The sequence below is a fragment of the Rhinopithecus roxellana genome, chromosome 5, assembly GCF_007565055.1.
Source record: "Rhinopithecus roxellana isolate Shanxi Qingling chromosome 5, ASM756505v1, whole genome shotgun sequence".
NCBI classification, from domain to species: Eukaryota; Metazoa; Chordata; class Mammalia; order Primates; family Cercopithecidae; genus Rhinopithecus; species Rhinopithecus roxellana.
Genome location: NC_044553.1, coordinates 149,769,536 through 149,797,307, shown reverse-complemented (window position 1 = coordinate 149,797,307; position 27,772 = coordinate 149,769,536). Strand labels below are relative to the sequence as shown.

At 51.0% G+C, this 27,772-nt stretch overlaps 1 protein-coding gene across 2 annotated transcripts in view; it reads left to right on the top strand.

Moving 5' to 3' along the window:
- The window catches only part of CCDC88C (coiled-coil domain containing 88C), a 148,302-nt gene extending 120,856 nt beyond the window's left edge, over window positions 1-27,446 (top strand). Inside the window, exons 22-30 of one of the 2 annotated variants that reach the window (XM_030930084.1) lie at window positions 1,359-1,545; window positions 4,459-4,604; window positions 7,255-7,344; window positions 9,015-9,253; window positions 15,256-15,444; window positions 17,265-17,333; window positions 19,810-19,878; window positions 20,898-21,187; window positions 25,105-27,446. In XM_030930084.1, coding sequence (XP_030785944.1) covers window positions 1,359-1,545; window positions 4,459-4,604; window positions 7,255-7,344; window positions 9,015-9,253; window positions 15,256-15,444; window positions 17,265-17,333; window positions 19,810-19,878; window positions 20,898-21,187; window positions 25,105-26,148 — 2,323 coding nt within the window. In that variant the 3' untranslated portion in view covers window positions 26,149-27,446. Of the gene's footprint in view, window positions 1-1,358; window positions 1,546-4,458; window positions 4,605-7,254; window positions 7,345-9,014; window positions 9,254-12,893; window positions 13,109-15,255; window positions 15,445-17,264; window positions 17,334-19,809; window positions 19,879-20,897; window positions 21,188-25,104 lie in introns of those variants that run through there. The other variant, XM_030930083.1, reaches the window with a different exon arrangement.
- The last annotated feature ends 326 nt before the right edge of the window (window positions 27,447-27,772 follow it).

Sequence of the window (27,772 nt, the reverse complement as noted above, 5' to 3'; positions counted from 1 at the left end):
TCCCACATACTTGAATGAGTGTGTACAGGGGGTTAGAAACTCAGATACCTTGGCTCTCCAGGCAAATCAAGCACATGGGTAAAACAGTGCCAGACATAGACCACAGACCGTAGAACGGAGAATGCACCTTATCTAAAAGGGCAGCAAAGAATCGGCTCCAGCAAAGGCCACCAGCTGGAGGCAGGCCCGGGACTGCCGGGTCAGCCTTTTGTTTCTTACATTTTAAGAGAACCTGAATGTTTGGATGTTGATGTAAACTTCAAATTTTTTAATGTTGGCAACTAATTTTTTTTTTTTTTTTTTTGAAATGGGATCTTGTTCAGCCGCTGAGGCTGGAGTGGCATGATCACGACTCACTGTGGCCTCAACCCCCGGGCTTAAGTGATCCTCCCAGCCCAGCCTCCCAAGTAGCTGGGAGCACAGGTGTGCATCACTATGCCTGGCAAGGTTTTTTTTTTTTTTTTTTTTTTTTGAGACGGAGTCTCGCTCTGTCGCCAGGCTGGAGTGCAGTGGCGTGATCTCGGCTCACTGCAACCTCCGCCTCCCAGGTTCCCAGTAACTTTTTTCTACTTTTTGCAGAGATGGGGGTTTCACTATGTTGCCTAGGCTGGTGTGGAAGTGGCCTCAAGCGATCCTCCCTCCTCAGCCTCCCAGAGTGTTGGGATTACAGGCATGAGCCACCATACGCGGCCAACTAATTTGTTTTTAAAAAGTAAAATTGTGCAGGCCAAATAAGACACGTCTATGTCCAAATCAAGTCCACAAGACCCTGGTAATTTGAGCTTTCTGATATAAATCTCCAGGGAACTCCCAGTTGGATAATAGTTGTTTTGATTTTGGCAATTTTAGTAGATTTACATAATACACACCATCTCACACTTTATCTCAGGAGGTGAAATTAGAAAGCGGCTTGGAATTGGGAAGAAGAACTGGGCAGAGACATAGAATTTTAGAGCAAAAATGTTCTAGTTCAGTGGTTTAAACATTTTTTAAACAGCAGAATCCTATTTTTCAAGTGTACACAGATACCACAGCTGTAGCATAGAAGAGATCATAGCAGTGATGCTATGTTGAAACAGGTATATGAGCTTGCCTGCTCAGTCTCCCTGTAGGCTCAGTGTGGTGGCATCAAGGGTACCCTCATGGAACCCCAAAGAACACAGTTTGCTGATGGACAGTTTTGTTTAAGCTCCTCATTTTACACGTGGGGAAAAAATAAAAAGGCCCAGAGAGGCTGTGATTTTGTTTAAGGTTGCACAGCCTGCCACTGTCAGAGCTGGGACATAGCCCAGGCCTCTGGGCCGATACCTGTTTGGCAGGCTCTTCAGCCCCTTTGCCCTGTGACTCTTCCCCTCCAGGGTCAATTTCCTGCACCACCAGCTGAAGGGGGAGTACGAGGAGCTGCACGCCCACACCAAGGAGCTGAAAACCTCACTGAACAACTCGCAGCTGGAGCTCAACCGCTGGCAGGCCCGCTTTGACGAGCTGAAGGAGCAGCACCAGACCATGGACATCTCGCTGACCAAGTTGGACAACCACTGCGAGGTGAGGCCCGCGTCGGGGACAACCCAGGACTCAGCCAGGCTGTGAGGGGTCCTCATGGGCATTTGTGCTCAAAGACACAAATGTGTGGAGGTGGCACAGAGGCTGTGGCGAAGCCAGAGGTGCTGGCGGGGTCAGTGCGGCTTCTGGTGGGACTGTATACGAAAACACCCGTCTGACCATTGCCTTTTGCAGGGTTGGGAGAGGCCTGGTAGGGACGGTTGATGATGTTTTATGTCAATCCTCTTGGCCGTGTCTACGCTGTCTTCCTACATCTCTTCAGTTCAGTAGTCACACTGTTCTAGAGAAGTGGTGTGAATTTGCTCCTTTTGGGGGTGTGGCTGCCTCTGGGACGGAGCTCACTCAGGAGGCCCCGGCTTCCAGAGCCCTCCCTTCTAGTACACAAGGTTGGAAATGGTCTCAAGCAGCAAGACCCTCTCCAGATGAGATCTTAACAGACCCCAGCACACGGAAGGCTGATGAGGCAGGTCTGGCAGGGAGGAGCACATAGGTCTCACCGCACCTCCTAGACAGCCCCAGGGACAGCTGGCACCTCAGGACAAGGTTTGTTCTTTTATCGAGAAACAGTCTCAGACGCCTTTTGCCCAGACCCCTCGGTAGCCTTGTGAGACATCACAAATGAGGAACCGAGGCGCAGGGTGCACCCACCCGGATCTCATGCTGCCCCCTGAGAATGAGAGACCCTGGGACCCTGAGGGCCCCATGGGAGTGGAGGCAGGATGGAGGCAAAGGCCACGGCACTGCCTGTGGAATCCTTGCCCCCGGGGGCTGTGCTGTCACAGGCAGATGCGTCAGGATTTTCCAGGAGGCTTCAGGTCAGGGGCTGCAAGGCAGGCCCTGTGGAAAAGGTCACACTTGTGGTGAAGTGAAGGACTGGCAAGAGCTGGACACGTGTGGTAGGCTTTGCATGGGAAGGACTGATTTGCACAGAAATGGATGGGGAGGCCTTTTGGAAGATGCTGATGGTTCACTCAGGGTGGAGCACAGGTCATGAGAGGGGACAAGGGAAGGGCTGTGGCCGGGATGGTGGCTTCTGGGAAGGGGTTCAGCGGAACTCCAGATCCAGCACAAACCAGTTTCCCCAAACAGGCAGCAGATGGAAGCCATGTTCGTCTCCCTGGGCTGGAGGAGCAAAAGACCACAAGCCAGGTGGCTTAAGCAGCAGAAGTGGGTTTATCCCGCTTGGGAGGCTGGACATCCATGATCCGTGAACCGGCAGGGCTGGTTTCTCCCAAGGTCTGTCTCTGGCTTGCAGGCAGTGCCCTTTTCTCTCTGTGGGCTCATTCCCAGTATCTGTGTGTCAAAATTTCCTTTTCTTGAAAGGACATCAGTCAGATCAGATCAGAGCCCACCCTCACCGCAGCCTCATTTTAACTTAATGGTCTCTTTATGAGCCCTGTCTCCAAATGCAGTCCCATGCTAGGGACTGGGGCTTAGGGCTTCACTGTATGAATTTTGGGGACGTGGTTCACCCTGTGGCAGAAGCGAAGCAGCATGAGTGAAGTGATGAGGGCATGGCTGTGCTCGGAGCCGGGCTTTCCGCTCCTTCCACCCCTCCTCTCTCCAGGAGCCCTTATGCCTTACATTGGGTTGGTTTGTTGTCCGGCATCTAATGAGGTGGAAGAGCAGCTCCCCCATTGTTACTGGGATGCACTGGCCCTCAGGATCGTGGACTTGGGCTGAAGGGTGGGGCCCAGCCGGCTTGGTTTCCTGGGACCCCCTGGCCACACAGGGTCTTTCCATTGGGCCAAAGCTGAGTTTCCAGGGACGGCCTTTCACCCTACAGACCGCTGACTTCCCACGTTTGTGATGTGCCTGACTCCCAAGCCTCATGCAGTTCTCTACACTGGGGAGACTAATGCTTTATTATGGTATTTGTTTTCATTGTTGCCCAAGCAATATAGCAGTGGCAATCACAGAAGTATTTTTAGTGAAAAAATGCCATAGCCTCACCTTTTCCCTTCCAGTTCTTCTCACTGTGTGCATAAATTATGTATAATTATATTAAAAACAGGGAGAATTTTGGTTTTTCTCTTAATGGTGAAGTCAGAGTTATAATTGCTAATGGGGTGAAGAGGAGGGGACAGCCTGTGTTTCCCATCTGCAGTGTGCCAGGCATTTTGCTGTGTTCTCCTCTGTGTTAATCTTTACGGTGGCCCCATGAGCCCATCCTCCTTTCTCAGAGTCGTGCATTGGAATCCAAAGCTTGTGATTTTCCCATTGCACCCCAATTATACTCTAGAACAGAAGTTGGCAGACTTCAGGGCGGGCACGGCGGCTCACGCCTGTAATCCCAGCACTTTGGGAGGCCAAAGCAGGTGGATCACCTGAGGTCAGGAGTTCGAGACCAGCCTGGCCAACAAGATGAAACCCTCTCTCTGCTAAAAATACAAAAAATTAGCTGGGCATGGTGGCAGGCGCCTGTAATTCCCAGCTGAGACTCAGGAGGCTGAGGCAGGAGAATCGCTTGAACCCGGGAGGCGGAGGTTGCAGTGAGCCGAGATCATGCCACTCCACTCTAGCCTGAGCAACAAGAGCAAAACTCTGTCTCAAAAGAAACAAACAAAAACATTATTGATGAGATTTTTCATGTTCTTTTTATTTGTATTAAGCCTTCAAAATCTGTTGCATATTTTGCACTTGTGCATCATGATTCAGAGTAGCTGCATTTTACTGCTCAGTAGCCACATGTTGCCATAGACATCTGGATTGGACAGAGGGAACTCAGCCATTCCCACGTCATTGGCTGTTTGACCCTTTCCACGTTTCCACTGCTGTAGATTATACTGCGTTGAACATCTTTGTGCAGTGTCCTTCTTCCTTTGGAAGCTAGGTTCCCAACAGTGGGATCACTTGGTCACGTGGTGTCTGAGATGCTGTTGGTCTGTGTTCTAGCTGCTCTCCCGTCTCAAGGGGAACTTGGAGGAAGAAAATCATCACCTCCTGAGCCAGATCCAGCTGTTGAGCCAGCAGAACCAGATGCTTCTAGAGCAGAACATGGAGAACAAGGAGCAGTACCATGAGGAGCAGAAGCAGTACATGTAAGCAGGGAGTCCCTGAACCCCTCTCTACACCCTCACCACAGTTACACGTTCTCAGTCTCTGGACGTCCTGGCTTCCCTTGCAAAGAGGACCCTCTGGGCCCATTGGGATCCTGAAGGCAGGGAACAGACCGGTTACCAGCGTGGACTTCCCTTAGTTTCCTGGAATGTTCTCAGTTTCTAGAGGTGATGGCAGTTGGCTTTTGTTTGCTCTTTCAGAGGTGCTTTCCACCACCAGAAGCTTCTTTTCTCTGCTCCTAGAATTAAATTCACTTTAAAAAATCATGAGAACACTGAAGTATCTCAGGGAGAATTCAAACTGAAGGCTGGGAATGAGTGCTGTGCACTTGTCCATGTCCCCCTGGATGGAGGGAAGTGGGCTTGTGGCCTCACTCAGCTGGTATTTACGAGGTGGTGGTTTAAGCGTGGGCCCTGTGAGGTGTACAGAACCAGTTCCCTGGTAGCCAGGAACCAGTAGGGGAGTTCAGATGTGAACAAAGCTTTGTCCGTTACCAGCCAGATGTGAAGGGTTACATGAAGCGTGGAAAAAAACACAGGGGGAGTCGAAGTCCACAGCTACCCCGGAGGGCCTGGGGGAGGCCCATGGGAGGTAGGCCATGGCAGGTGAGGACAGAAAGGTGGACCATGGCAGGTGAGGGGACAGGAAGGTGGACCGTGGCAGGTGAGGGGACAGAAAGGTGGACCGTGGCAGGTGAGGACAAGAAGGTGAGCTGTGGCAGGTGGTCTTAAGTGCAGGCAATATGCAGGGGGCATCTGAAGAGAAGGCTGGAAAAGGAGGTGTACACTCAGCTATGGTAGCTTCCATGTCCAGCTAAAGATGTTGGATTCCTGGAGTTGTTTTGGAAGATATACTACTCTAGCAGGGCCAGAGAAGCTTCCAGAAATAGAGGGCAAGAGGACGAACCCTGGTGCCAGGAATCTCGTGGTTCAGAAGTCGAGGAATCAAGAATCTAGAGTGGTTTCTGGATCCTAGCCATGGTGGTTGGGCTGTCCTTCCACGTGATCGGGAATGGCTGGTATTGCTGTCCAGGCAGGCATGGGTGTGCTGGCATCAGTATGGGGAAGGCAAGAAGGGACGTGCTTGTGGTGGGATGTGATCACTGTGGTCACAGTGAACACCAGGGTGCTGTCCCAGCTCTCTGATGTAACGATGCCCCTTTGTTATTCTGTTGGCTTCACCTACGTGTCTAGGGCTGGCGTGCCACCTTCGGGAGGATGGTTTGTATGTAAAAGCACACAGTAATTGTGGGGTGGAAATGACCCTGAAGTTGGCCCTCTATAATCCTGGTGATAAAAATCGCCAGCAGAGGTTGGGCAGGTGCTAACTAGAAGGAGTGTAGGAGCACTCGGGGATTATTTGATGACGTTTTTGCATTAGACAGTGTCTACTCCACGCCAGCGGGTTGGCAGGCTTCCTGGGGCCTGCTCCGGGCCCTGGAGTTTGTGTGAGTCTGTGGGGCCATCCCCAGCCATGAAGCACTCAAGGCTTAAGGCTCAGCAGCACGGCCATGAGCACAGAACACCAGCACACAGATGTCGAGTCAAGGGACTGGGAGTGGAGCGTGGCTGAGGTCGCTTGTTACAGGGGCTCACCTCATCGTGTGCTCTTGGGAAAGCCCTTGGTTGGGTTAGGACCTTGGCAGCTTCGAGAGTGAGCTGTTATCTCTCATGTAAGGCCTTGTTTTCAGATGAGGAAACCAAGGGTCTGGGCCCTCAAGACCACCCAACACTGAGGCAGGAGTCGGCAGTAGTCCGCAGTACCATGGGCAGCGCTGCTCCGAATGCACTGTGGGCGCAGCCCTGTGACTCCCTAAGTGCAAACAGAAGCTTTCTGTTTGTATGAGGAAGGCCAAGATCTCCCCGGTAAGCAGAGGTGCTTGAGCCTGCCCAAGATTCAAGAGGTATCTCTTTGGTCCCTTGCGGAGTTCTTGAAAAGTGACCCAGTTTCCAATATTTAGGAATTGGGAGATTTGGCTTCATCATCTGGGCATCTGGCTTCTTGGGAGGTCCGCCCCACTGTGACCTGGTTCACTCCCCCGTGGCAGTCATCTGCCAGCGTTGACAGCACAGGAGCTCACTGCAGTCCCCACCAGGGCCCCTGGTTTCTCCAGCCCTGCTGTGCTCATTAACTTCTCTTTCTGGCCCCTGAAAGCTTCTGAGTTTGCTTCTGAGTGGGAACGGCCCTGAGTCACGCATCTGACTTTGCTGAGCTGACTTTTTCAACCTCAGTGCCCAGGTGGTGTTAATATGTACCCCCTGAACCCCGCCCCCTCACCACCGGGGAGTAGCTTCTGCCTGACCCCAGGAGCACCCCACGTCTTGAACAACCTGGAAGGAGAAACTTTGGGCCTTCCGAGCGTGAGTTTTCAGATTGTTAGAAGTTTGCTGCCTTGAGCTGGGCCCCAGGGGCTTCAGTAAATCTCAGGGTCATGGGGCTCCCTGAACCCATGGCACATGCCTCCATTCACGTATTCCAAACTCAGTGACCATGACGGTGGTGACTAACCTCATCCCAATCCCGGAAAAATACCAACCCCCGGTGCACAAGATTCCAGGCTGGGCCAATGAGTAAATTCACTTGTTTGATTTAAAACTGGATTGATAGGTTTTCTTTCTCCTGTATTCACAGAGACAAATTAAATGCCTTACGAAGACATAAGGAAAAGCTGGAAGAAAAAATCATGGATCAATACAAGTTCTATGATCCTCCTCCAAAGAAGTGAGTTGATTTAAGTGTAGTGACATAAAGACAGAACTGAAAAGCTTCCTTTTTTGTGCACAGGGTGAAAGCCCCCATCTAGGGCAGGCCCCACACCGTCCACTGTGTGGCAGATCACCTGTGACAGATGTCTCCCACATCAGAGAGTTTACAATCCTCTCCGCCTGCCTCTGTACTCTGGCTTGTCCTGTGAGGGGCGGCCAATGCTGGGTGACCCCAGTGAGACACAGGCTTCATTTAGCTGTGGGCCTTTGAAGGGGGCAGAGCATCCGTGGTCCTGGAGTCACTCAAGCAGGATGGCAGGGCTGCCTTGTCAGGGTTTTGTCTCAGGATTAAATGTGGCGTGGACACCCATGTTCCTGGTTTGGAAAGGATGCTCGGGCAGCACACTTGGCCCAGCCCCCATGGTCTTCAAATGTGGGAACCTTTGGACCGCATGCAGATTTTTCTGGATGCACAGAACCTCAGGGTGGCTTCACCAACATGTCTCTTCGCCAGAGAGCAGCAGCTCCTCCCTGAGTGGAGCTGGCCCAGCCTAGCAGTGCTGCCCCTTGTCCACGGCCCGAACCCAAGGAATTGTCCCTTCGGATTGTCCTGGCCCAGCCTTGAAGTCAAAATCTCCGCAAATCCCTTGAGGTCTCTCTGGGAATCCAGAACCACAGAATTTCCGAACCTCAGTCTGTTTTTGGTTTTTGTGTGTGTGCTTTTTGTTTTGGTTTGGTTTGGTTTGGTTTTGGTTTTCTTTGAGACAGTCTCGCTGTGACATCCAGGTTGGAGTGCAGTGGCACAATCTCAGCTCACTGCAACCTCCGCTTCCCAGGTTGAAGCCATCCTCCTGCCTCAGTCTCCCGAGTAGCTGGGATTACAGGCATGTGCCACCACGCCCAGCTAAATTTTGTATTTTTAGTAGAGATGGGGGTTTCACCATGTTGGCCAGGCTGGTCTCGAACTCCTGACCTCAAGTGATCCACCTGCCTCGGACTCCCAAAGTGCTGGGGTTATTGGCATGAGCCACCGTGCCTGGCCCAGAACCTTGGTCTGAATCTTGTTTGACACAGAAATTGAAGCCCAGATGAGAAACTGGAGTGATAATATAAATAGGTGCTATTTAGTTTCAGAGTCAGGGTGAGAGCCCAGGCAGGGTTCTCTTCATGTCACACCAGGATGCCCTCAGTGTCCAGCTAGCTATGATGTTACTGCTTACTCCTTAAATGCACTGATTTTTAATCAAACAGCCTACTCTCCTCTGCCCTCTCCACCTCACCCAGATTGCTCAGTGCAAGGGAGGAGTCAGGGGAATGCCAGCTTATTTCACTGATTATTAACTGTAGCAGAAAATGAGATTCATGGAAATGGCTTTTTGACAGAAAAATTGCCAACTAAATTAAGCATGGCATCACTTCCTTCATCCTGGGAGACTAGAGTGGATTTCTGTCATGATGCACATCCTTCTACCATCCCCAGCCCTGCGCCAAACTGAGAATTAGGTTCCAGCTCCTGAGCCCCAAAAGCGAGTACCATGGTCATGAGCATCATCGTCCTGAACCCCACGTGAATGTGGCCAAACTTCCCAGACTGGGGAAGAACATCCCAGCCCACGTTAGGGAACCAGGGACCGCTGGGGGTGTGTGGGAGGGCTGGCTATGTCCTAAACATCTACTTCTAACTAGGAAGAACCACTGGATCGGAGCCAAAGCCTTAGTCAAACTCATCAAACCAAAGAAAGAGGGTTCGAGGGAACGCTTAAAAGCCACCGTGGATAGCCCTCCCTGGCAGCTGGAGTCCTCAGACCCCGCCTCACCGGCGGCCTCTCAGCCTCTCAGATCACAGCCCGAGAACCCCGACACCCCCGCACTGGGCTCCAGCTGTGCAGAGGAGCGCGATGCCCACAACGGGTCTGCGGGGAAAGGTAGGGGTGGCCGCCCTGGCCGTGGTTGGGTGAGGAAGGGGGTGTCCTGAAGGGTCTCTCGCCGGCGGCTGTGCACACCTGTGCAGGAACGTGCCGGGGGTGGGTGACTGCACATGCACCTTCTGCTTAGGTGTGTTATGAGCCAAGTAGAAATGTCAGCATGGTGACCGTTTTGTCCCATAATGCTTTTGTTATTTTATTTTATATTTTATTTTACTTTTTTTGAGACAGAGTTTCACTCTTGTTGCCCAGGCTAGAGTGCAATGGTATGATCTCAGCTCACTGCAACCTCTGCCTCCCAGGTTCAAGTGAATCTCCTGCCTCAGCCTCCTGAGTAGCTGGGATTACAGGCGCACACTACCACACCTGGCTAATTTTTTGTATTTTTAGTAGAGACGGGGTTTCACCCTGTTGGCCAGGCTGGTCTCGAACTCCTAACCTCAAGTGATCCACCTGCCTCAGCCTCCCAAACTGTTGGGATTACAGGCGTGAGCTACCACTCCCAGCAGCTTTTGTTATTTTAGAATGAAAAGCATCATTCATCACGTAGCCAGGCAGATATTTGAATATCCAAAGCTGACATTCCTGCAGGTACCAACGAGACAAGCAAGGAAGCTTATTTTGAGGCTCCCTCATATGTGCCAAAGATTTGTAGTAAGCCGCTTTGTGCAGGGAGATCCCAGGTGCACTCAACACATTCTCCATTTACATAAGATGTCCTGAAAGCCCTTGGGTGATTCATCTGTTACCACTTTGAAAGGTGGGTTAGGACTTCTTCAGCCTGATCTGGCCTTGTGTCCCACCAGCCATAGGACACACTGTGCCTTTTCCCTCAGGGCTGTCCTTTGGAGTTTGCCAGAGGTTCTGAAACAAGAACAGGGTTTCTAGTCGTGTATGCTGGATTTCATCACCTCTCAGGAGCCATGAAAGCTGTACAGTTACCTTATATACCATGAGGCAATCAAATGGTACAGGGCCACCACTTCGAATTTTTATTATGTTCTTGTTGAAAGAGCTTTTCTAAATAAGAATTCGATTTTTGTACACACACATGAAAGGAAAATAGGAGCAAGATGAGTTGGTTATGACCATGTCTGTTTTGTCACTGTGGCCACCTGGCCAGTGGTGACCGAGAAACCATTCAAGCTGCCTCCTAATTTCCGAGATGTTAAAGTATAGGAAAAAAAAAATGTGTCTTAGAAGCGATTAGACACAGCATTTACCTTACACATTGTTAAATTTTCAGCTTTACCTTTAAATACCATTTTGGGGGGATTGTTTATCCCGAGTCATTTAAATTTTTACAAAGGATACCAGGACTTTCTGAAGATCCAGCCTATGCCTGAGACCCATGGGGGTCTCGGAGGCGGAGGATATAGCACTGAGCACCAGCGACAGGCTACCCTCTGAGTGTGGTGTGTGCACAAGCCTTTTGAGGGGGCACATTCACAAGTACCTGTTGTGTCTCCTTCAGATGCAAAAAAAAAAAAAGCCTACTGCAGTTACTCATGCCTATAATCTCACTATAATCTCAGGACTTTGAGGGCCAAGGCAGGAGGATCACTTGAGGCCGGGAGTTTGGGACCAGCCTGGGCAACATAGGGAAACCCCCATCTCTGCAAAAAAAAAAAAAAAAAATTTTTTTTTTTTTTAAATTTAGCCAGGCGTGGTGGCACGTACCTGTAGTCCCAGCTGCTCAGTAGACTTGAGCCCAGGAGGTCGTGGCTACAGCGAGCTATCACTGTACTCCAGCCTGGGTGACAGAGTGACACCCCATCTCTAACAAAAATAATGTTCACGCACCTTATTCAGGGACTAACACTGTCATTCTTTATGGGGACGAGATTAGATAGCGTCAGCACCGTAAGACAGGGTGAGAAAAAGAAAAAAATTAGAGGACTCGTGAGTAAACGATAAGCTTAACTTTTTTTAATCTAGAGGGGTTCTGTTGCCTCAGGTTTTTATATTCGCTCCTGTTTAATTTTTGGACATTTGTCATCTCAACTTGTATTACTGTTTAAGTGGAATTAATTAACTAGAATCAGTCTGAGTTAGGAAAACTTTCAGAGAAAAAAAATGCTTGACTGGTCCAAAGTGATCCATGAGCGAGCAGGTCCATAACCATGGTCACGATCGCTAGCAGCCACCATGTCTTGGGTGCTCCCTCTGGGTCCAGCACCATTTGACTACTTTATGTGCTTTATGCATCTCACTGAATCCTAACGACCCTGTTGAGGCAGGTGGTAGTGGCCTCCCCTGTGTAGAGCTGAGAAAGTGAGGCTCAACAGTGTGAAACCCTTGCCTTGGGTAAGCGGGACCCAAATTCAGGTCGACCACACTCCGGGGCCTGAGCTCTTTTTTTCTTTTTTTCTTTTTTTTTTTTTTTTTTGAGATGGAGTCTTGCTCTGTCACCCAGGCTGGAGTGCAGTGGCCGGATCTCAGCTCACTGCAAGCTCCGCCTCCCGGGTTCCCGCCATTCTCCTGCCTCAGCCTCCCGAGTAGCTGGGACTACAGGCGCCACCACCTCGCCCGGCTAGTTTTTTGTATTTTTTAGTAGAGACGGGGTTTCACCGTGTTAGCCAGGATGGTCTCGATCTCCTGACCTCATGATCCGCCCGTCTCGTCCTCCCAAAGTGCTGGGATTACAGGCTTGAGCCACCGCGCCCGGCCGGGCCTGAGCTCTTAACTGCATGCATTTAACTGCATGGACTGCCTCCAGGTAAAGCTGTTTGGGTCCCTGAAGATGCTGAACAAGAGCCTAGCCCTGAACTGGCCGCAAGGACACCAACCTTGAATGAGTTGGTCCCTTTTTCTGTGGTGTGAGCCACTGTGGCCACCAGGTGGTACTGTGGAGGAAGAAATAATGGAAATCCTGGCATCAACTTTAATCCTACATCAGAAATTGGTTAGGTCGATTAATGTTAATATAAGACGTGTTTAGGAAGTTAGCCCAGTTGTCTGCTTTGTTAAGACACTATAATTTAAAGGCTAAGGAGTGGAGGATTGGAGTGGAGGATATATCTAGAAGGTCTAAAAGGAAATCATGATTCTTGGTGTTGAAGGGTTTTTTTAGTATGCGAAGGAGGTATTTAAATTATCTTAAAACTCGTCCTGCCAAAAGATTATTTTAGAGATACAAAATCATTAGTGAATACTTCAGGTAGAGTCTTTGATTACAGCGCCCTGAAACGGATCATTGAGTGTTCCCAAGGTCTTTGGGTGGGAACGGGAGGATTGTGTGAGCTGAGCTGTTAGGGACCCTGTCATTAAAATGGATGAGTAAGAGAAGCTGGGCCCTAAACTAATAAGCATTCCTGCTTAATAATTTGGCACACTGAAACTGAAAAATCATCTAAACCTTGGCTCCTTGGGCAGTATGTAATTCTCCTCACGTGCTGAGGAAATAAGTTATTGGCATTCAGGTGCCTTTAAGTTAATTGAGTCAGAGCACAGATGATTCCTGAGCCCTGATTCTGGTCTGAGTACTGTGTACTGTTTTCATCTTTCCTGGGCAAGACGGGATTCTGATTTCTTAAGTACGTTTAGCTGATTTCGATTCATTTGTCATTATTGTTCATTTCATTTATTTGTGTTTTCTTTTTCCTTCCTCCTTTGGGTTATCCAATTGGTAACAATTTAGCACCTCCGCGCAAAAAGAGTCCCTTTTTGAAAAGCAAAAACAAGGACAAAGACAAGTCTCCAGCGACCCACCCAGCTCTCTCTAAACGCCTGCGGTTCTGGTCTTCCTCCGACATCCCATCCTCTCCTAATGAGCCTCTCTCTTTCTCCGACATTGGAGATTTCTAATCCCTTTCCTTTATCATGTGTCTGCATTGTGTATTCTCCTCCATTTCCAAAATTCAAACAAACAAAAAAAGCCAGCGTCTAAAAGGCCAGATGGCCGATAGCGGACCCCTCCTCCTGACCCCAATTTCAAGCTTAAAGTAGCCAGCGTGGATTCTGATTTCAAAATAGAAGATGAGTTGTCACACTCCCTGGACCGTTTCTTCAGCACAACACAGTTTTAGGGGGAGCCTCAGGATATACGTGCACATGTCCTTGGGCCAGGATGTCCGTACTAAGTAAGTCGAGTGGCCGTGCCCCTCTCCCGTCTCTTGCACCTGCGAGCTTATGTTTTGCCCGTGTGTCAAGCAGCACTGGCGGGTGGTTGCTGCACTTTCTAAAATATACAGCCTCTGTCAAGTGAGGGGTTTTTTAAGACTTTATTTTTAAGCAGCTAAATTTAAAACTGCTGCCCTTCTCTCCTCTTCCTTTGTCAGAGCACTGAGTTGTGGACCTTTTCCGGTAAGGCCCTTATAAAATATGTTCTGTTTTGAAGGATTCATGGTTCCGTTCAGACGTTTTGACTAATTGGATTGATTTTGCCAGCCAGAGTTCAGCCCCAAGTGAAGTTTTATGACTGTGCTGTGGTTTTCTGACATCTTGGATGCTGAAGTTAAAACAGCAGGAGACAGAAAGAACATCAGCACACAAATCATGCCTCGAGCAGGGGCAAATGCCAGCCGGCCAGCGAGGCCATTACCGGCGGAGCATTTCCTGTCTCCAGCCATCCCTGTACCGCCTCTGTTATTTTTGTCATATCCTGATACCATCTATGTGATTACCTACAAAAATATGATTACCTACATGTTTTCCCTTACGTTGATTCACAGTTTGTAGTTAAATGTATTAAAAGGAAAGATTAGTATCCGTCCTGTAAGTGGAAAACACAAGTATCATCATAAAAACAAGGTAATCGTGAGAATAAACACATAACTACTAAAATGTGAGCGTTAACGTGCCACTGACTTCATCTCATGAGCCTCGCTCTGGGAACCCTGGGCTGCCGTGGCGCCGGGTCCTCCAGACCTGTCTTCTGCGCATGCTGTTGGAATTGTGCTTTCTCTGTCCGCTGCTCATGCTAACTGTTCGTTCATCTCCGCCTCCCCCGTGGATCCTCATTTTAGCTTCACCTGTAGGATGACCTGTTCCGATTCATTCCACCTGTCCCAATTCATTCCACCTGTCCCACTTCAGGCAGACTTGAATCTTGCTTCTCATCAAGGTTATCTTTCAAAATCCACATTTCCCCTTGATTTCAAATCATCAGCTCTGGGCGCTTAAAACTGCACAGTGAACCCAGACTTGGAGTGACTGGGAGGGCAGACAGCTGCATGGGTGAAGAAGCCGAACTGCAGCAGTGAGTCCTGGCCCTGGGTCCATGGCCGTCAGGGCACACGGAGTGGGACGCTCTGCAGAGTGCTTCGTCGGCTCTTAGGAATGCCAACCGTGTTCATTTTTATCTTGTGTTTGGAGAGCCTGTGCTCTTTCCTGTGGGGTAGTTGGTCTTATGGACTGTATTTTTTTTAATGATTTTATATATGATTTAATTTAATTTTGACCAGTTTATGTTCATGGTAGAAAAATCAGAGATTTCAGAAAAGCACAAGATACAAGGTAAAGATTTTCTTGCAGTTAGAGATTAAGGCTTCCCGTTTTGAAAAAACAGAATATTGTGAGGTTAGCAATAAACTTCTATTTGAAGTCCTTAGTGAGTCCAGTCAGCAGGACCTTCGGATCCTCAGCTGCAGGTTTTGGAGCTGGCAGACATCTGTTAGGATCTTTGGAAGTCAGGGATTGGAGTTCCAGACAGTGTTACACAGGAGATGTGTCCTAGAGTGAATATGTGTGACTTTTACCAACAGTTTATCCCCTCAGGGGCTCCCTTTGTTTCCTCCCGGCCTCTCAGGGCTGGCAGTGTGACCCCAGCATTAGAGCCAGAGCCATCCTCATGGGGCCTCCAACACCCGCCTGAGGCCAAGCCCTCTTGCCCCAACCTGCCCCACCAGGTCCCTTTTAAGTCGCAGCCCGAGAGCTGTGGCAGCCCCGCTTTTGTCTCTGTGGTCCTCGTGCCCTGCTGCCCTGCTTCTAGGCCATGGTGTGGTTGTCCACAGGGCACAGGAATTGGCAGCCTCATTTCTCAATGTCCTCTTCTGCCTCAGGCCCTGGGGATCCAAAACCAAAGCGAGGCTCCCCGCACAGAGGCAGCCTTGACCGCACAGATGCCTCCACCGATCCGGCCATGAGGTCCTGGCCCTCGGAGCTGGGCTCCCGGACCTGCTCAACTTCAGCCACCACTACAGCCCCCTCCAGCTCCACCCCCATCACCCGGCACCCAGGCCGCACCAAAGGTGAGTCGCGAGCCCTTCCAGAGCCACGAGCGTCAGGCCTAATGTCCTTTGCGAAGACCCCAGGCTCTCAGAATTCAGAGGGGTCGCTCTGCCTCTCAGTCTGATAGGTGGTGAGCAAAGGGGTGAGGCCGCTGACAGGCTTTGGTGGCACAGATACAGCTATGTTTACCAGCCAAGGACTTTGGGCAGGAAACCCTCCAGAGGCCTAATTGCAATGGGGCCTCAGAACCCACTGCCACCACCAGCATTCAGGAAGTGAAGGCACCAAATAGCTCCAGAAGGGAAGGGAAGGTGGGCTGAGAACCAGAGTTTGGGCTAAAACCAGGCAACTGCCATTGCCCTACCTTGGTAAAAGTTTGGAATTTTTTTCTCGAGAGAAGATAAATTATATATTTTAAATTTGTGTGTGTGTGTGTGTGTGTGTAGTTTAAATTTTTTGTAGAGATGTGGTCTCATCATGTTGCCCAGGCTGGTCTCAACCTCCTGGCCTCAAGCAATGCTCTTGCCTTGGCCTCCTAAAGTGCTGGGATTACAGGTGTTGAGCCACTACACCGGGCCAAGAAAGGATAGAGTCTCTGAACTGGAAGTTCACTGACACAGTTGAGGCAGGTGTTCTGTATTAAAATCAAATGGGTTCAGTGAAGGATTTACGAACTCCCTGTCTCCAGGGTGCCACGAGTTCACATCTTTAGGCAGGAGATTAAAATATTCTTTGAGTAATCTCATTACTCAAAGTAATGAGAGAGTCCCAGCAGAATGGCTCAGTCAGATCTTACCAGGTGACACTCAAATCGGAGATAAGAGAAATGATTGCACCCAAGAAACAAGAACAAGATGCTATAAAAAAAGCAATAGGGAAGGGAGGAGCATTTGGGAATTTAAAATATGCAAAGAGAAAGGAAGAGATAATGCTTAAAACTGAAAAGGGCATTCCCCTTATAATTTAAGAGACAGGGAAATATCCAGAGAAACAGATGAAGGAGTTGAAAGTGATTGCCTCTGGGGTGTTGGAAGTCTGAGAGAGCAAGAAGGGGTTAATTTGCATAAATAAACCCACCCACCTGATTCTTGAAGCCATGGGCATGCGGAACCTTGAGTCTGATCAACAAAACAAAGCAACAGAGACAGGGTCCTGACCTCAAGGGACGCTCAAACTCCAGATATCCATTGCAGGTGGGCATGTCACCATCTCCAAAATGGAGACCCTGTTGTCAATTTGGAGGGGATCCAGGGTCTGCTGTCAGGTAGAAACTAGCAGGATTGAGGCGTGAGACATTTTCCAGTTCTCAGGGAAAGGCCGAATGCTTGATGGCCCATGGTTTCCAGGTCTGTTTCTGGTCAGGAGCTATTGGTGCAATGTTTAGTCCCCAGGAATTCAGCCTCTCCCCTCAAGGGGTAGATTCTGATTTTGCCTCTTTTTCTTCCTTCTTCCTCCTGCCACCTGAAGATAGCTTGACTGCTGAAAGTGAATTGCTCTCAGGGCTGGCCTCTGAGGCTGGAAGGGGTCCCCCAGGATACTCAATATTCAGCTCTTTTTATATCATCCTTAGGCCAAAACACACCTTTGGTCCACACATCCCAGTCACAGCAGAGGTGGAAGAGTGATTTAAAGGGGATGGGAATCGGGAGTGTCAGCATTGCCCAGCAGGAGAAATAGTGGAGGGGTAGGAGAGGCAGGTCCCAAAGGCAGCATCTGCACACCATGCCCTCATCCCAAGAGCTGGAGCTGCTGGGATCCAGGTGGCAGGCGAGGTGGCAGGGTTCCCTGTGGATGAGGGATGTTCCGTAACCGTGACTCACCAGCCTCATTTTCACCTTAGCCTATAACTCAGATGACAACCTCTGCGAGCCATCCCTGGAGTTTGAGGTCCCCAACCACAGGCAGTACGGTGAGTAGGGAGGGTGCTGCATCTGGGTTTCCAGACTGGTTTTTATCCACGGTACCTATCCTTTAAGCTGAGTCCTGTAGGGGAGTCCAACACCAAATGAAGGTGGGAATGGGAGACCCATTCTTCCTTCCCCTCCTCAGGGTGCTGAGCATGTAGCTTCTCCTTACATACCTCCAGTGGTGGGGAATTTGCTGCCTCCCAAGCATCACAGTTCTGGAAGCACTGGCCTTTCCTCTTCATGCCTTCAAGCACCCTTCCAGTTTGGCCAGGAAGTTCCAGTGGCTCAGGGGGGGAGCATTCATTTCAAGAAGGTCCGTTACTGTCCTGACTTGGCTGCAGTTGCCCACAGTAGCTCTGAGGTGTATTTAGTCTTGGAAATTGTTAGAAGCACTTGTCATTTGATTCGGGCATGTTATAAATTTCTGCAGAAGGAGGCAGTAAACAGTACCTGCCTTCTCAGAAATTAAAAGCTGCTTTGCTTTAATTTTTGAAAAGCAGCCCTAGAAGTGTGAGAAAATAATCCTAAAAAGACCCTTAGAAGTTTACATCGATTTCAGTTTACTTCTGAAAGGCTTGGTAAGTGTAGGAGCCGGCATCACCTCCTGCCCCTATCCACGGTCTGAATAGCTTGATGATGTTGACATTCCTTTTTTTTTTTTTTTTTTGAGACGGAGTCTCGCTCTGTCACCCAGGCGGGAGTGCAGTGGCCGGATCTCAGCTCACTGCAAGCTCCGCCTCCCGGGTTCACGCCATTCTCCCGCCTCAGCCTCCCGAGTAGCTGGGACTACAGGCGCCCGCCACCTCGCCCGGCTAGTTTTTGTATTTTTTAGTAGAGACGGGGTTTCACCGTGTTAGCCAGGATGGTCTCGATCTCCTGACCTCGTGATCCACCCGTCTCGGCCTCCCAAAGTGCTGGGATTACAGGCTTGAGCCACTGCGCCCGGCCTTGATGTTGACATTCTTACAGTCTTCTACTTGAGTAAAGAACTGTAATGAAATAATTGAATGAACAGGAGTCTTACATCTTGACGCTGAGTGGAGGCTAATGCAACAGGAGAAATCTACCTCGTGTGCTGGGGGCATCTCCCTGAGCAGCCAGATGTGTGATCAGTCAGCTAACCATAGGAGCTTTTTTCATAAATGTTCTGTTTCCTCTAGCTTCTCTTAGGAAAAAGAAGGGAAAAGGATTTGCGTTGCAGTACTTAATAAACAATGGTGCTTTCGGGCCGCTGATTGCTATCACAGTTCCCTTGTACTGAAATTTACTTCTTTTTTAAAGAGAGATGTGCATTTGTTTATTTTACATTTTCACTGCTCAGGGAGGGGACCGATTCTGTTTTTAGGCTATTCGCTATCACCAAGTATGTTTTTGGCTCAGTTTCAAACATGTTTGCTAGCAGGTGTTTTCTGGACATCTGCTGTTTGCAGAGCACCTCAGCCCTTGGAACCAGGTGCCCTGTGGACCCAGGAAACCTGAATGAACTTGCATTGGTGGCCTAGCAAGCAGAGGAACCCCAGGGGTCTCTACAGGCTCCTGAGGTGGCTCAGCTCAGCGCCTGCTGGGTGCTGGGGGTTGCAGGACAACTGAAATGCCATCCCTGCCACGGGGGTTCATAGCACAGCAGCATGGACATGTTCGCTCTCGAGATAGGGCCGCTGGAGGAGTGACCCAGGAGAGGCCTGCGGGCCCTGGAAGGGATGGCCTGCCCTCTGTAGGGAATGGTGCCAGCCTTCCCCAAAGTCTGCAGTGGGGTGGCATGGCAGAGCCACACTCAGGCAAGCACCCACTGTGGCCAGGAGAGCAGGTGGGCAGGTGCCCTCGGCACCATAAGCCTTGATTTTTTTCCTTTGGGGCAGATGTAAATTTAAGGCAAATGACACAAAGAAACTGAAGAAGAGCAAATATCCAGGAGAAGGGAGTGCCCCCTTCCTTCCCAGGCCCCTGGCACCTGCTCCCTGTGGTCTCCTGACATGACACCTCACTGGTTACAGGTACACGCGCTTACACGTGCACTCACATGGCCCTGAACAGCCCTCATCTTCCTTCCCATGGCCTCGGCTGAGGCTGTCCACATGTGTTCCAGAAAGCTCTGTGCGGTAATAGAGGAGGACCCCCCTACCCCCACCTCAACCTCTGGTTCACCCGGAGCAGCCTTGTTTTGTCTGCCCTCTATGCTGGCGTTCTGTGTGAGATTTCCTTTGTACAGTTGTGTGAAGCTGCAGCCTCAGGCCTCCTAAACGTAGAAAAGCAGAGTTGTCATCTGTTGGTGGCTACTTGTTCTGTGCCCAGCACTCTGTTGGGGACGCGAGGCTTCCTCACTGGAGCGCAGAGGGAGTCCCAGAGTTCCTCCTTCCTGAGGGCACTGGGCTTAGCTTTGGCACAGGATTGTTTTAGTGCATAGTTTTTCTCAGATGGCTAATCTGGGATATACCTGCTCGTTGGCTTTTTAATTTTAACACTGCCATTTCCTTTCAGTGTCGCGGCCAAGTAGCTTAGAGAGCAGTAGAAACACATCCAGCAACAGCTCACCTCTTAACCTAAAAGGTAAGTCTTCTGCTTCTGTGTACTTTTAAAAATTGATTCGGGGCAGGCACAGTGGCTCACGCCTATAATCAGCACTTTGGGAGGCACAAGCAGGTGGATCGCTTGGGCCAGAGTTAGAAACCAGCCTGGGAAACATGGCAAAACCCCATCTCTACAAAAAGCAAAAGATGAGCCAGGTGTGGTGGCGCATGCCTGTGGTCCCAGCTACTCAGGAGGCTGAGGTGGGAGGATCGCTCGAGCCTGGGAGGTCAAGGCTGTAGTAGGCTGTGATTGTACTACTGCATTCCAGCCTGGAAAACAGAAGCGAGACCCTATTTTAGGATGGGGGATAAAAGTGTATTGGTGGTTTGGCTCTGGGCTCATATTATTATAATTTTTAAAATACATGACTAGGGGTTTCAAATGCATTCTGACACATTCAGAGGCCACACTGTACAGTTTCAGGCATAGACTGGGAGTTAGAATGGGTTGGGGTTCAGCTCCCTTCTCCCCCGAGCAGCACTGAGATGCAGGCGTGTCACAGGTCTCGAGTCTCAGTTACTTCATCTGTAGAATGGGGAGAGTAACACTAGTTCCGTTCTGCTGTGGCCACAGAACAAATCTGGAGGATTTTGATTCTTGGAACATGTATAGTTTGTGTTAGGCACAGACTGTGGTCTGACTTCATGAACTTTCCCTGTACATTTAGCCCCTAGCATGGAGCAGGTGAATAAGCTTTGAATACATGAATGAGCGAGTGCTAACAAGGGCAGTGCCTCATAGCCAGTAATAACTGAAACTTTAGCAGAAGCTTTCCACTTTTATCTCAAGGTATTATGTTTTTAAAGGCCAAGTGACATTCAAAAGGAGTCCTACAGATTCAATAGACTTTCAGCCTGGTGGGAGTAAGCCCTGGGATTTTGGGCAGGGGTTTCTCTCTGCTAGTTTGGAGTGGGCCAAAGGCAGCACGAAACCTGTAGAAGCCATCAGAGGGCTGCCGAGACTGATGAGGGTCCTCTGTCTCCTGCCTGGACACCCAGGCTCCTCCGAGCAGCTCCATGGCCGGTCCGAGAGCTTCAGCAGCGAAGACCTGATCCCCAGCAGGGACCTGGCTACTCTGCCCCGGGAAGCCAGCACACCAGGACGCAATGCCCTTGGCCGCCACGAGTACCCCTTGCCCCGGAACGGGCCCCTCCCACAGGAGGGTGCCCAGAAGAGGGGCACAGCTCCTCCCCACGTTGGAGTGCGGCCCTGCTCAGCCTCCCCCAGCAGTGAGATGGTCACCTTGGAGGAGTTCCTGGAGGAGAGCAACCGCAGCTCCCCCACCCACGTGAGTGACCCAGACACAAACTTGGCGCGTCTCTCTTCCCTCGCTGTCTCTTCCTGGCTCAGGATCATAGCTGCAGAGAGGGATGGGGTGGGGGTGGCAAGGCCTAGGCACAGAGCTGGCTTGGACGTGAGAGGCTGACTAGAGCACTAGCTGGCAAGTCACCGCAAGCCAGCCCCTGACCTCGGAGGCTGCTTTTCCCTGGGTCTGGGAGGTGAGCCGGCAGAGCTTGTGGCCGGCACCAAGGGTGCGTGGCCAGCACCTGACTTGCAGGGCTAGGGTCTCACACTGGGTTTCATGGCAGAGCTCTGAGTCCTCGCTTACCCTGCATTTTCTCCAGCAGGGGCTGGCAAACTTTTAACTTGAAAGGACCAGAGAGGAATGATTTTAGGCTTTCTGGGCCTCACAGTCTCTGTTGTAGCTACTCAACTCTGCCCATTCGAGAAAGCAAACACTGGATCCTATGTCAATGGATGGACATGGCTGACATCCAATAAAGCTTTACTTATGGACACTGACATTTGAATTTCATATGATTTCCACATGTTGTGAAATACATTTTTACAAAATTTCTTTTTGACCAATTAAAAATGTAGCAACTGACGAGGTACAGTGGCTCATGCCTGTAATCCCAGCCTTTGGGAGGCCAAGGTGGGCAGATCATGTGAGTCCAGGAGTCTGAGACCAGCCTGGCCACCATCTCTACAAAAAATATACCCATCTCTACAAATAAGCAGAGTTGTAGAGACACCCGTGTCTACAAAAAATACAAAAATTAGCCGGGCATTGTGGCAGGTGCCTTTAATCCCAACTACTCGGGAGAATGAGGCAGGAGAATCATTTGAACCCGGGAGGCGGAGGTTGCAGTGAGCTGAGATTGCACCACTGCACTCCAGCTTCGGCGACAGAGCGAGACTCTGTCTCAAGAAAAAATAAAATAAAAATAAAAATGTAGCAACTATTCTCACCTTACAGGATGTACAAAAACAGGCAGCTAGCTGGATTTGGCCCCAGCTCTGCAGCTCCTCACCCTGAACACTGCCTGTTGACATCCTCCTGCCGCCTCTGTAGGTCTTCATTTCGCTTTTTTGAAGCTGCACATCCATCTTTCAAGTGCTCCCTCCGAATTTCGTCACGTGAGCTGTTGGGGTACTGAGTGAGTGCAGTTCACTGTCTGCAATTGAGCCCTTTTGAGGATTCTTAAAACTTCAGTCTTTTTCAGTCTTTCCATCTCATTCCCCTTAAAGAAACACATTTGGACTTTGTCTAGCTCTCTGGTAAACCCTGTGACCTGCACTACTAGGACACAGTGACATAGAAAAGCAAGTATGTGTTTGGTAGATATTTATTGAGCACCTACTATCTTACGTTAAGCAGTATGCCTGGTGCCTGCTCTTGAAAAACAAACCAGTTCATCAGCAGGTTTTCTTTGCCTGCATGCGCCGTGCCCGGCTTTGCAGTTGACACAAGAGAAATATGAAACATGGCCCTGGCCTTCCTTCACTTAAATATTTCTGTCTCCCAAGCACTTATTCTGTGCAAGGAGCTGGAAAAGCCAAGCTGAGAAAAGCAAAGGAGCGCCTGCGCTCAAGACGTTAGCAGTCTAATGTTGTGGTTCTCAAACTCAGGCGTGCCTTTGAATCGTCTGGGGGCCTTGCTAGACCACAGAACCCATTCCCTGAGTTTCTGAATCAGTGGGTCTGAGGTTGGGCTTGCTGACAATTTGCATCTTTATAAATTCTAGATAATGGTCTTGTGGCTGGGTAGGCACCATGGTTTAAGAACCACTGGTCTAGGCCAAGCGGTGGCTCACGCCTGTCATCCCAGCACTTTGGGAGGCTGAGGCGGGCGGATCACTTGAGGTCAGGCATTCGAGACCAGCCTGGCCAACATAGTGAAACCCCATCTCTACTAAAGATACAAAAATTAACTGGGTCATGGTGGCAGGCGCCTGTGATCCCAGCTACTCGGGAGGTTGAGGCAGGAGAATCTCTTGAACCTGGGAGGCTCAGGTTGCAGTGAACCGAGATTGTGCCACTGTACTCCAGCCTGGGCAACACAGTGAGACCCTGTCTCAAAAAAAAAAAAAAAAAGCTGCTGGTCTAATGGACTGAACGAGAACACTCCAGAAACTGGGGCCTGCGGCGGGAAGGCTTTCCTTCTCAGTCTTCTTTTGTTATATGCCCCTTATGATGGTTTCCTTTCCCTTTGGAGATGTTGGCAGGCAGGGCCTGATCGAGGAGTGGGGCCCCTCCCTGCTCAGTTCAGACTCGTCCTCACAGTCCCCATTTCCTATTCCCTGTACTGTTACCTTTCCATTTTTAGCTTAAATGAGACCAAAACAGTCCGGCTGTAGCAGTTTCTGTTGAAAGCAGATGCCTGGCATGCAGCGAGCCAGCCCCCTCTCTCTGCCTGGGATATTTAACCCCCTATCCCTGACACACCTGACTTCCTTCCTGGTACCCCCGACACACAAAGCCCCTAATGTACACAAGGGCTTCCCATCCCAGGGAAATGACAACAGTATGCCCACTGCGCCCCCACTATCTGGGTGTCGATGATGCAGGGAGGGAGTGTCGCACGATGGGGCTCCCTGTGTGGCCAGGGAGTGTGGGTATCAACGGCTCTGAGGTGTGCAGGGAGGAGCCTGGTGGAGTGGAAAGCAGCTCTGAGCCAGGCAGCCGTAGGCTTTCATCTGGGTCTGCCTCTCTCTGGACGCGTGACCTGCCAAACCTCCATGACCTGCTTCTTTACCTTCACACAGTCTTTCAACAACCTTGCAAGGTCATTTTGAGAATTAAATGAGTGTCTTTGCAATTATACATGTGGTTCCTAGAACAGCACATGGCCCCCTAGGTGATGAAAGGTACCTGTGGATATCACAGGTCTTACTGGACGCCCACCCAAGATGTGTAGCATCAAACTAGCATAAAACAGCAGATGCATCTCTGTCCAGTGGCACCATGTGCAGATGTTTCTGTGGGACAGGAGTTGCTGGCAGGTGCAGATGGCTCCTGAGCTACCAACCCACCTTCAGGCTGACACCCGCCGGCCTCTCATCCCCCATGAAGTCACTTCTCTTCGTCTTCATCCATGTCAACCTCAGGAGAAGCTGTGCTTGCAGAAGGCTGCAGTTCCCTGAGTGGGGACATAGACCCTTGCCTCCATGGCTCTGCCTGTTCCCAAGGTGGTGGCAAAGGACACCTGCTCCCTGGGCAGGGGAAGCACAGCCTGGGCGGCAGCTTAGCAGGAACAGAGTGGCGGCTGGGCCGTCCCAGTGTCTTCATTTCCCTGTGCAGCCCCACCATTCCCCCTTCTGGACACTTACAGACTCCATTTGTACCTCTCTGTCCCCCGCCCCCTCCCACCTCCATTCTGCCTCTCTCTTCCCTTTCTCGGGCCCAGAGAGAGGTCTAGTGGCAGTGAAGGTTCTGGTGTTTCAGGAGCTGCTCTTGTTCCTCTTGCTCTCGGTGGCGCAAGGTGAGGTCCTTATGATGTCCCGGGGTGACCGGGGGAGCAAGGCCCTGCTCACACCCGCCAGGGTTCTAGTTCCGGCTGTGCTTGGTGGAAACCAGACAGACCGAAGTGGTCAGCTGCAGTCAGGGTTTCTGGGAAACTAACTCACTTTGTAGGAAGTCATTTCCCTCTCTGGGTCTGTTTCCTTATTTGTGTAAAGTTAGGGGGCTGCCTGGGGGAATCTGGAGTTATTTCCTGGTGGTCCCATGCTGCCTCATCCACCCTCACCGTCCTGCCCAGGGCTGGTGTGTGTGGCGGGGGTGGCACATGTGCCTCGGAAAAGGCAGGCAGGAACTGCAGTCCCAGCCATGTGGGCTGCTCAGGGGGCGTCCTGGGTGGGAGGAGGCTTTGAGGACTCGCCCAACCCTCATGCCCACCTCCACCCTTCACTCTCTTATCCATAGGACACTCCCAGTTGCCGGGATGACCTGCTGAGTGACTACTTTCGAAAGGCCAGCGATCCCCCAGCCATCGGAGGCCAACCAGGACCACCTGCCAAGAAAGAAGGGACCAAGATGCCCACCAGCTTTGTGGCCCCCACCGTCAAGATGGCCACCCCCACTTCGGAGGGGAGGCCGCTGAAGCCTGGGCAGTATGTAAAGCCAAACTTCAGACTGACTGAGGCCGAGGCCCCACCCAGCGTGGCCCCATCCAGCGTGGCCCCGAGACAGGCCCAGCCTCCCCAGAGCCTGTCTCTGGGCAGACCCCGGCAGGCTCCAGTGCCCCCAGCTTCCCACGCACCTGCCAGCCGCAGTGCCTCCCTGAGCCGGGCCTTCAGCCTGGCCTCAGCTGACCTTCTCCGGGCCAGTGGGCCAGAGGCCTGCAAACAGGAGTCCCCTCAGAAGCTGGGGACTCCTGAGGCCTTAGGGGGCAAAGAGACAGGCAGCCACACCCTACAAAGCCCAGCACCCCCCAGCTCCCACAGCTTGGCCCGGGAGCGGACCCCACTTGTGGGAAAGGCTGGCAGCTCCTGTCAGGGCCCAGGTCCCCGCAGCCGGCCACTGGACACGAGGCGCTTCTCCCTGGCTCCCCCAAAGGAGGAAAGGCTGGCCCCCCTGCATCAGTCTGCCACAGCCCCCGCCATTGCCGCTGCAGGTGCTGGTACTGCTGTTGCTGGCAGTGGCAGCAACTCCCAGCTCCCACACTTCTCACCTGCTGCAGCCCTGGCTGCCAGGACCAAGCCCAAGGCGCCCCCACACTCGGGGGAGGTGGCCACCATTGCCCCCGTCCGGGCGGGGCTCAGCCTCTCAGAGGGAGACGGGGTCCCCGGGCAAGACTGCAGCGAGGGGCTCCTGGCCAAGAGCCCAGGTCGGTCTTCTGATTTGGCTCCCCACCCTGGCCGGGTCCCTGAGGACTGCAGTCGAGGGAGCATCTCCAAGAGCACTCCCGCCTCCCCGGAGCCAGGCGGGGACCCGCAGACCGTGTGGTATGAGTACGGCTGCGTGTGACTGTCTCGTGGTTGAGCTTGCAAACCTGAAAACTACTGACACGCCTTCTGACTCTCACAGCCTTTTCTCCTGCTTGCCTGCGGTGTCAGGAAAGGGTTTGGAATGAGGAAAGGGGTTCCCATGCATTTCTGCTGTTTGTTCTGTGAATGGAAACACTGTGCCAAGTCCCGAGAGGATTACGCTTCCAAGTGTGTAACGTGTCTTCTGTGTCTGCCTCTTCCAGCAGCTGATATCTTTGGAACAAATCCACAGCATGGGGACCAATTAGGATGCAATGACAAACTGACTTCCCCAAAGCAGACGCGTCTCCAGTATGTCCCAGTAGAACACTCATTTGCAGTGTGTTGAGCTCCATTAAGCACACACACACTCACACAACAGGCTCACGAGGCTCAGGCCTGGCGGGTCGAAAAGCCCACTCCCTCTCCCAAAGGCCGTTGGATCCCAGGAGAAGCCCACACTGGTGATACTAAGGTCTCCAGGGCCTTGGGCAGACCCCAGAGTCAGGCCTGCTGGTAAAAAGTGAGAGTGCTGCTGTTCCATTCCTGGGTTCCCAAGCACTTCCCTTTACCCCAGGACCCAGGGCAGCCTGCAGGGCAGCTGGTGGTGACCTTGGCCATTTGCCCCCAGCCTCCAGCTGGCTCCTGAGCTGCACCGTGCGGTTTGGGGACCACACAGCTACCTGCCTTCCTAAATTTCCCTGGTTCACTTTTCTGCAAACACTGGATCTGCCAGGCCTGGGGATTGGGGGGCAGGACAGAGGTCCCCATCCAGCCCCCTCCAGGCCAGTGTGCACAGTGCACCGAGGGGTCACCCGCACAGAGCGAGGTGCAAGCTTGATGTATAACCTGGCTACGGCACCCGACTTTCCCGGTCTCAGATGGGGTGTTGATTTATTTCTGAATGACTTTTTGGGTATAGAAACCAATTTTTTTTAATATATGACATATATATGTACACACTCATGTGAAATGTATACTTTGGGGGGGTCTATTTATGCTCCATTGGGAGTCCCTCTCTCCTGTCAGGAATCTCACCTGCTGCTTTGTGTCTTTGGTCAGATGTCCTGACAATTTAGTTTCCTGTTGTGAAGGTGCTTTTCCTGGGGTGAACTAAACCTATTGATTTTTTTTTTTTTTAAAGATTTTTTTCCCTTTTGATTTAATATACTGAGAAAGAAATGGGAGACTTTTGAATGTTAACAAGATCCATTTTAGGAGTGTTTGGGGTTGTGTATTAAATAGCCGTTCGTTCTGGAACTCAAGGACAGGATTGTAATAAAATGGAATGGAACCGAAGTGCCTTCTGGCTTTCCTCACTGCACATTGTTAGCATCGGGTGGGCCTCTGGGGACTTGCGGCTCCCTGTGCCCCTCCCTCTGCACCCTGGGGACCCTTCCTCCACAGTTGAAATCCACCACTTTCCTTGCCACTAGGTGGGGGAAGCTTTTACACGTGCAACCAGAGACAAATGTGAAGGACAAAGATTTCCTGTAATGTGACAGCTTTCCCCCCTTCCCCAGGTGTGTTTAAGTTCACATAAATTGAATCCTATTTTGTTTTTTCTTTTTTTTTTTTTTGAGACGGAGTCTGGCTCTGTCGCCCAGGCTGGAGTGCAGTGGCCG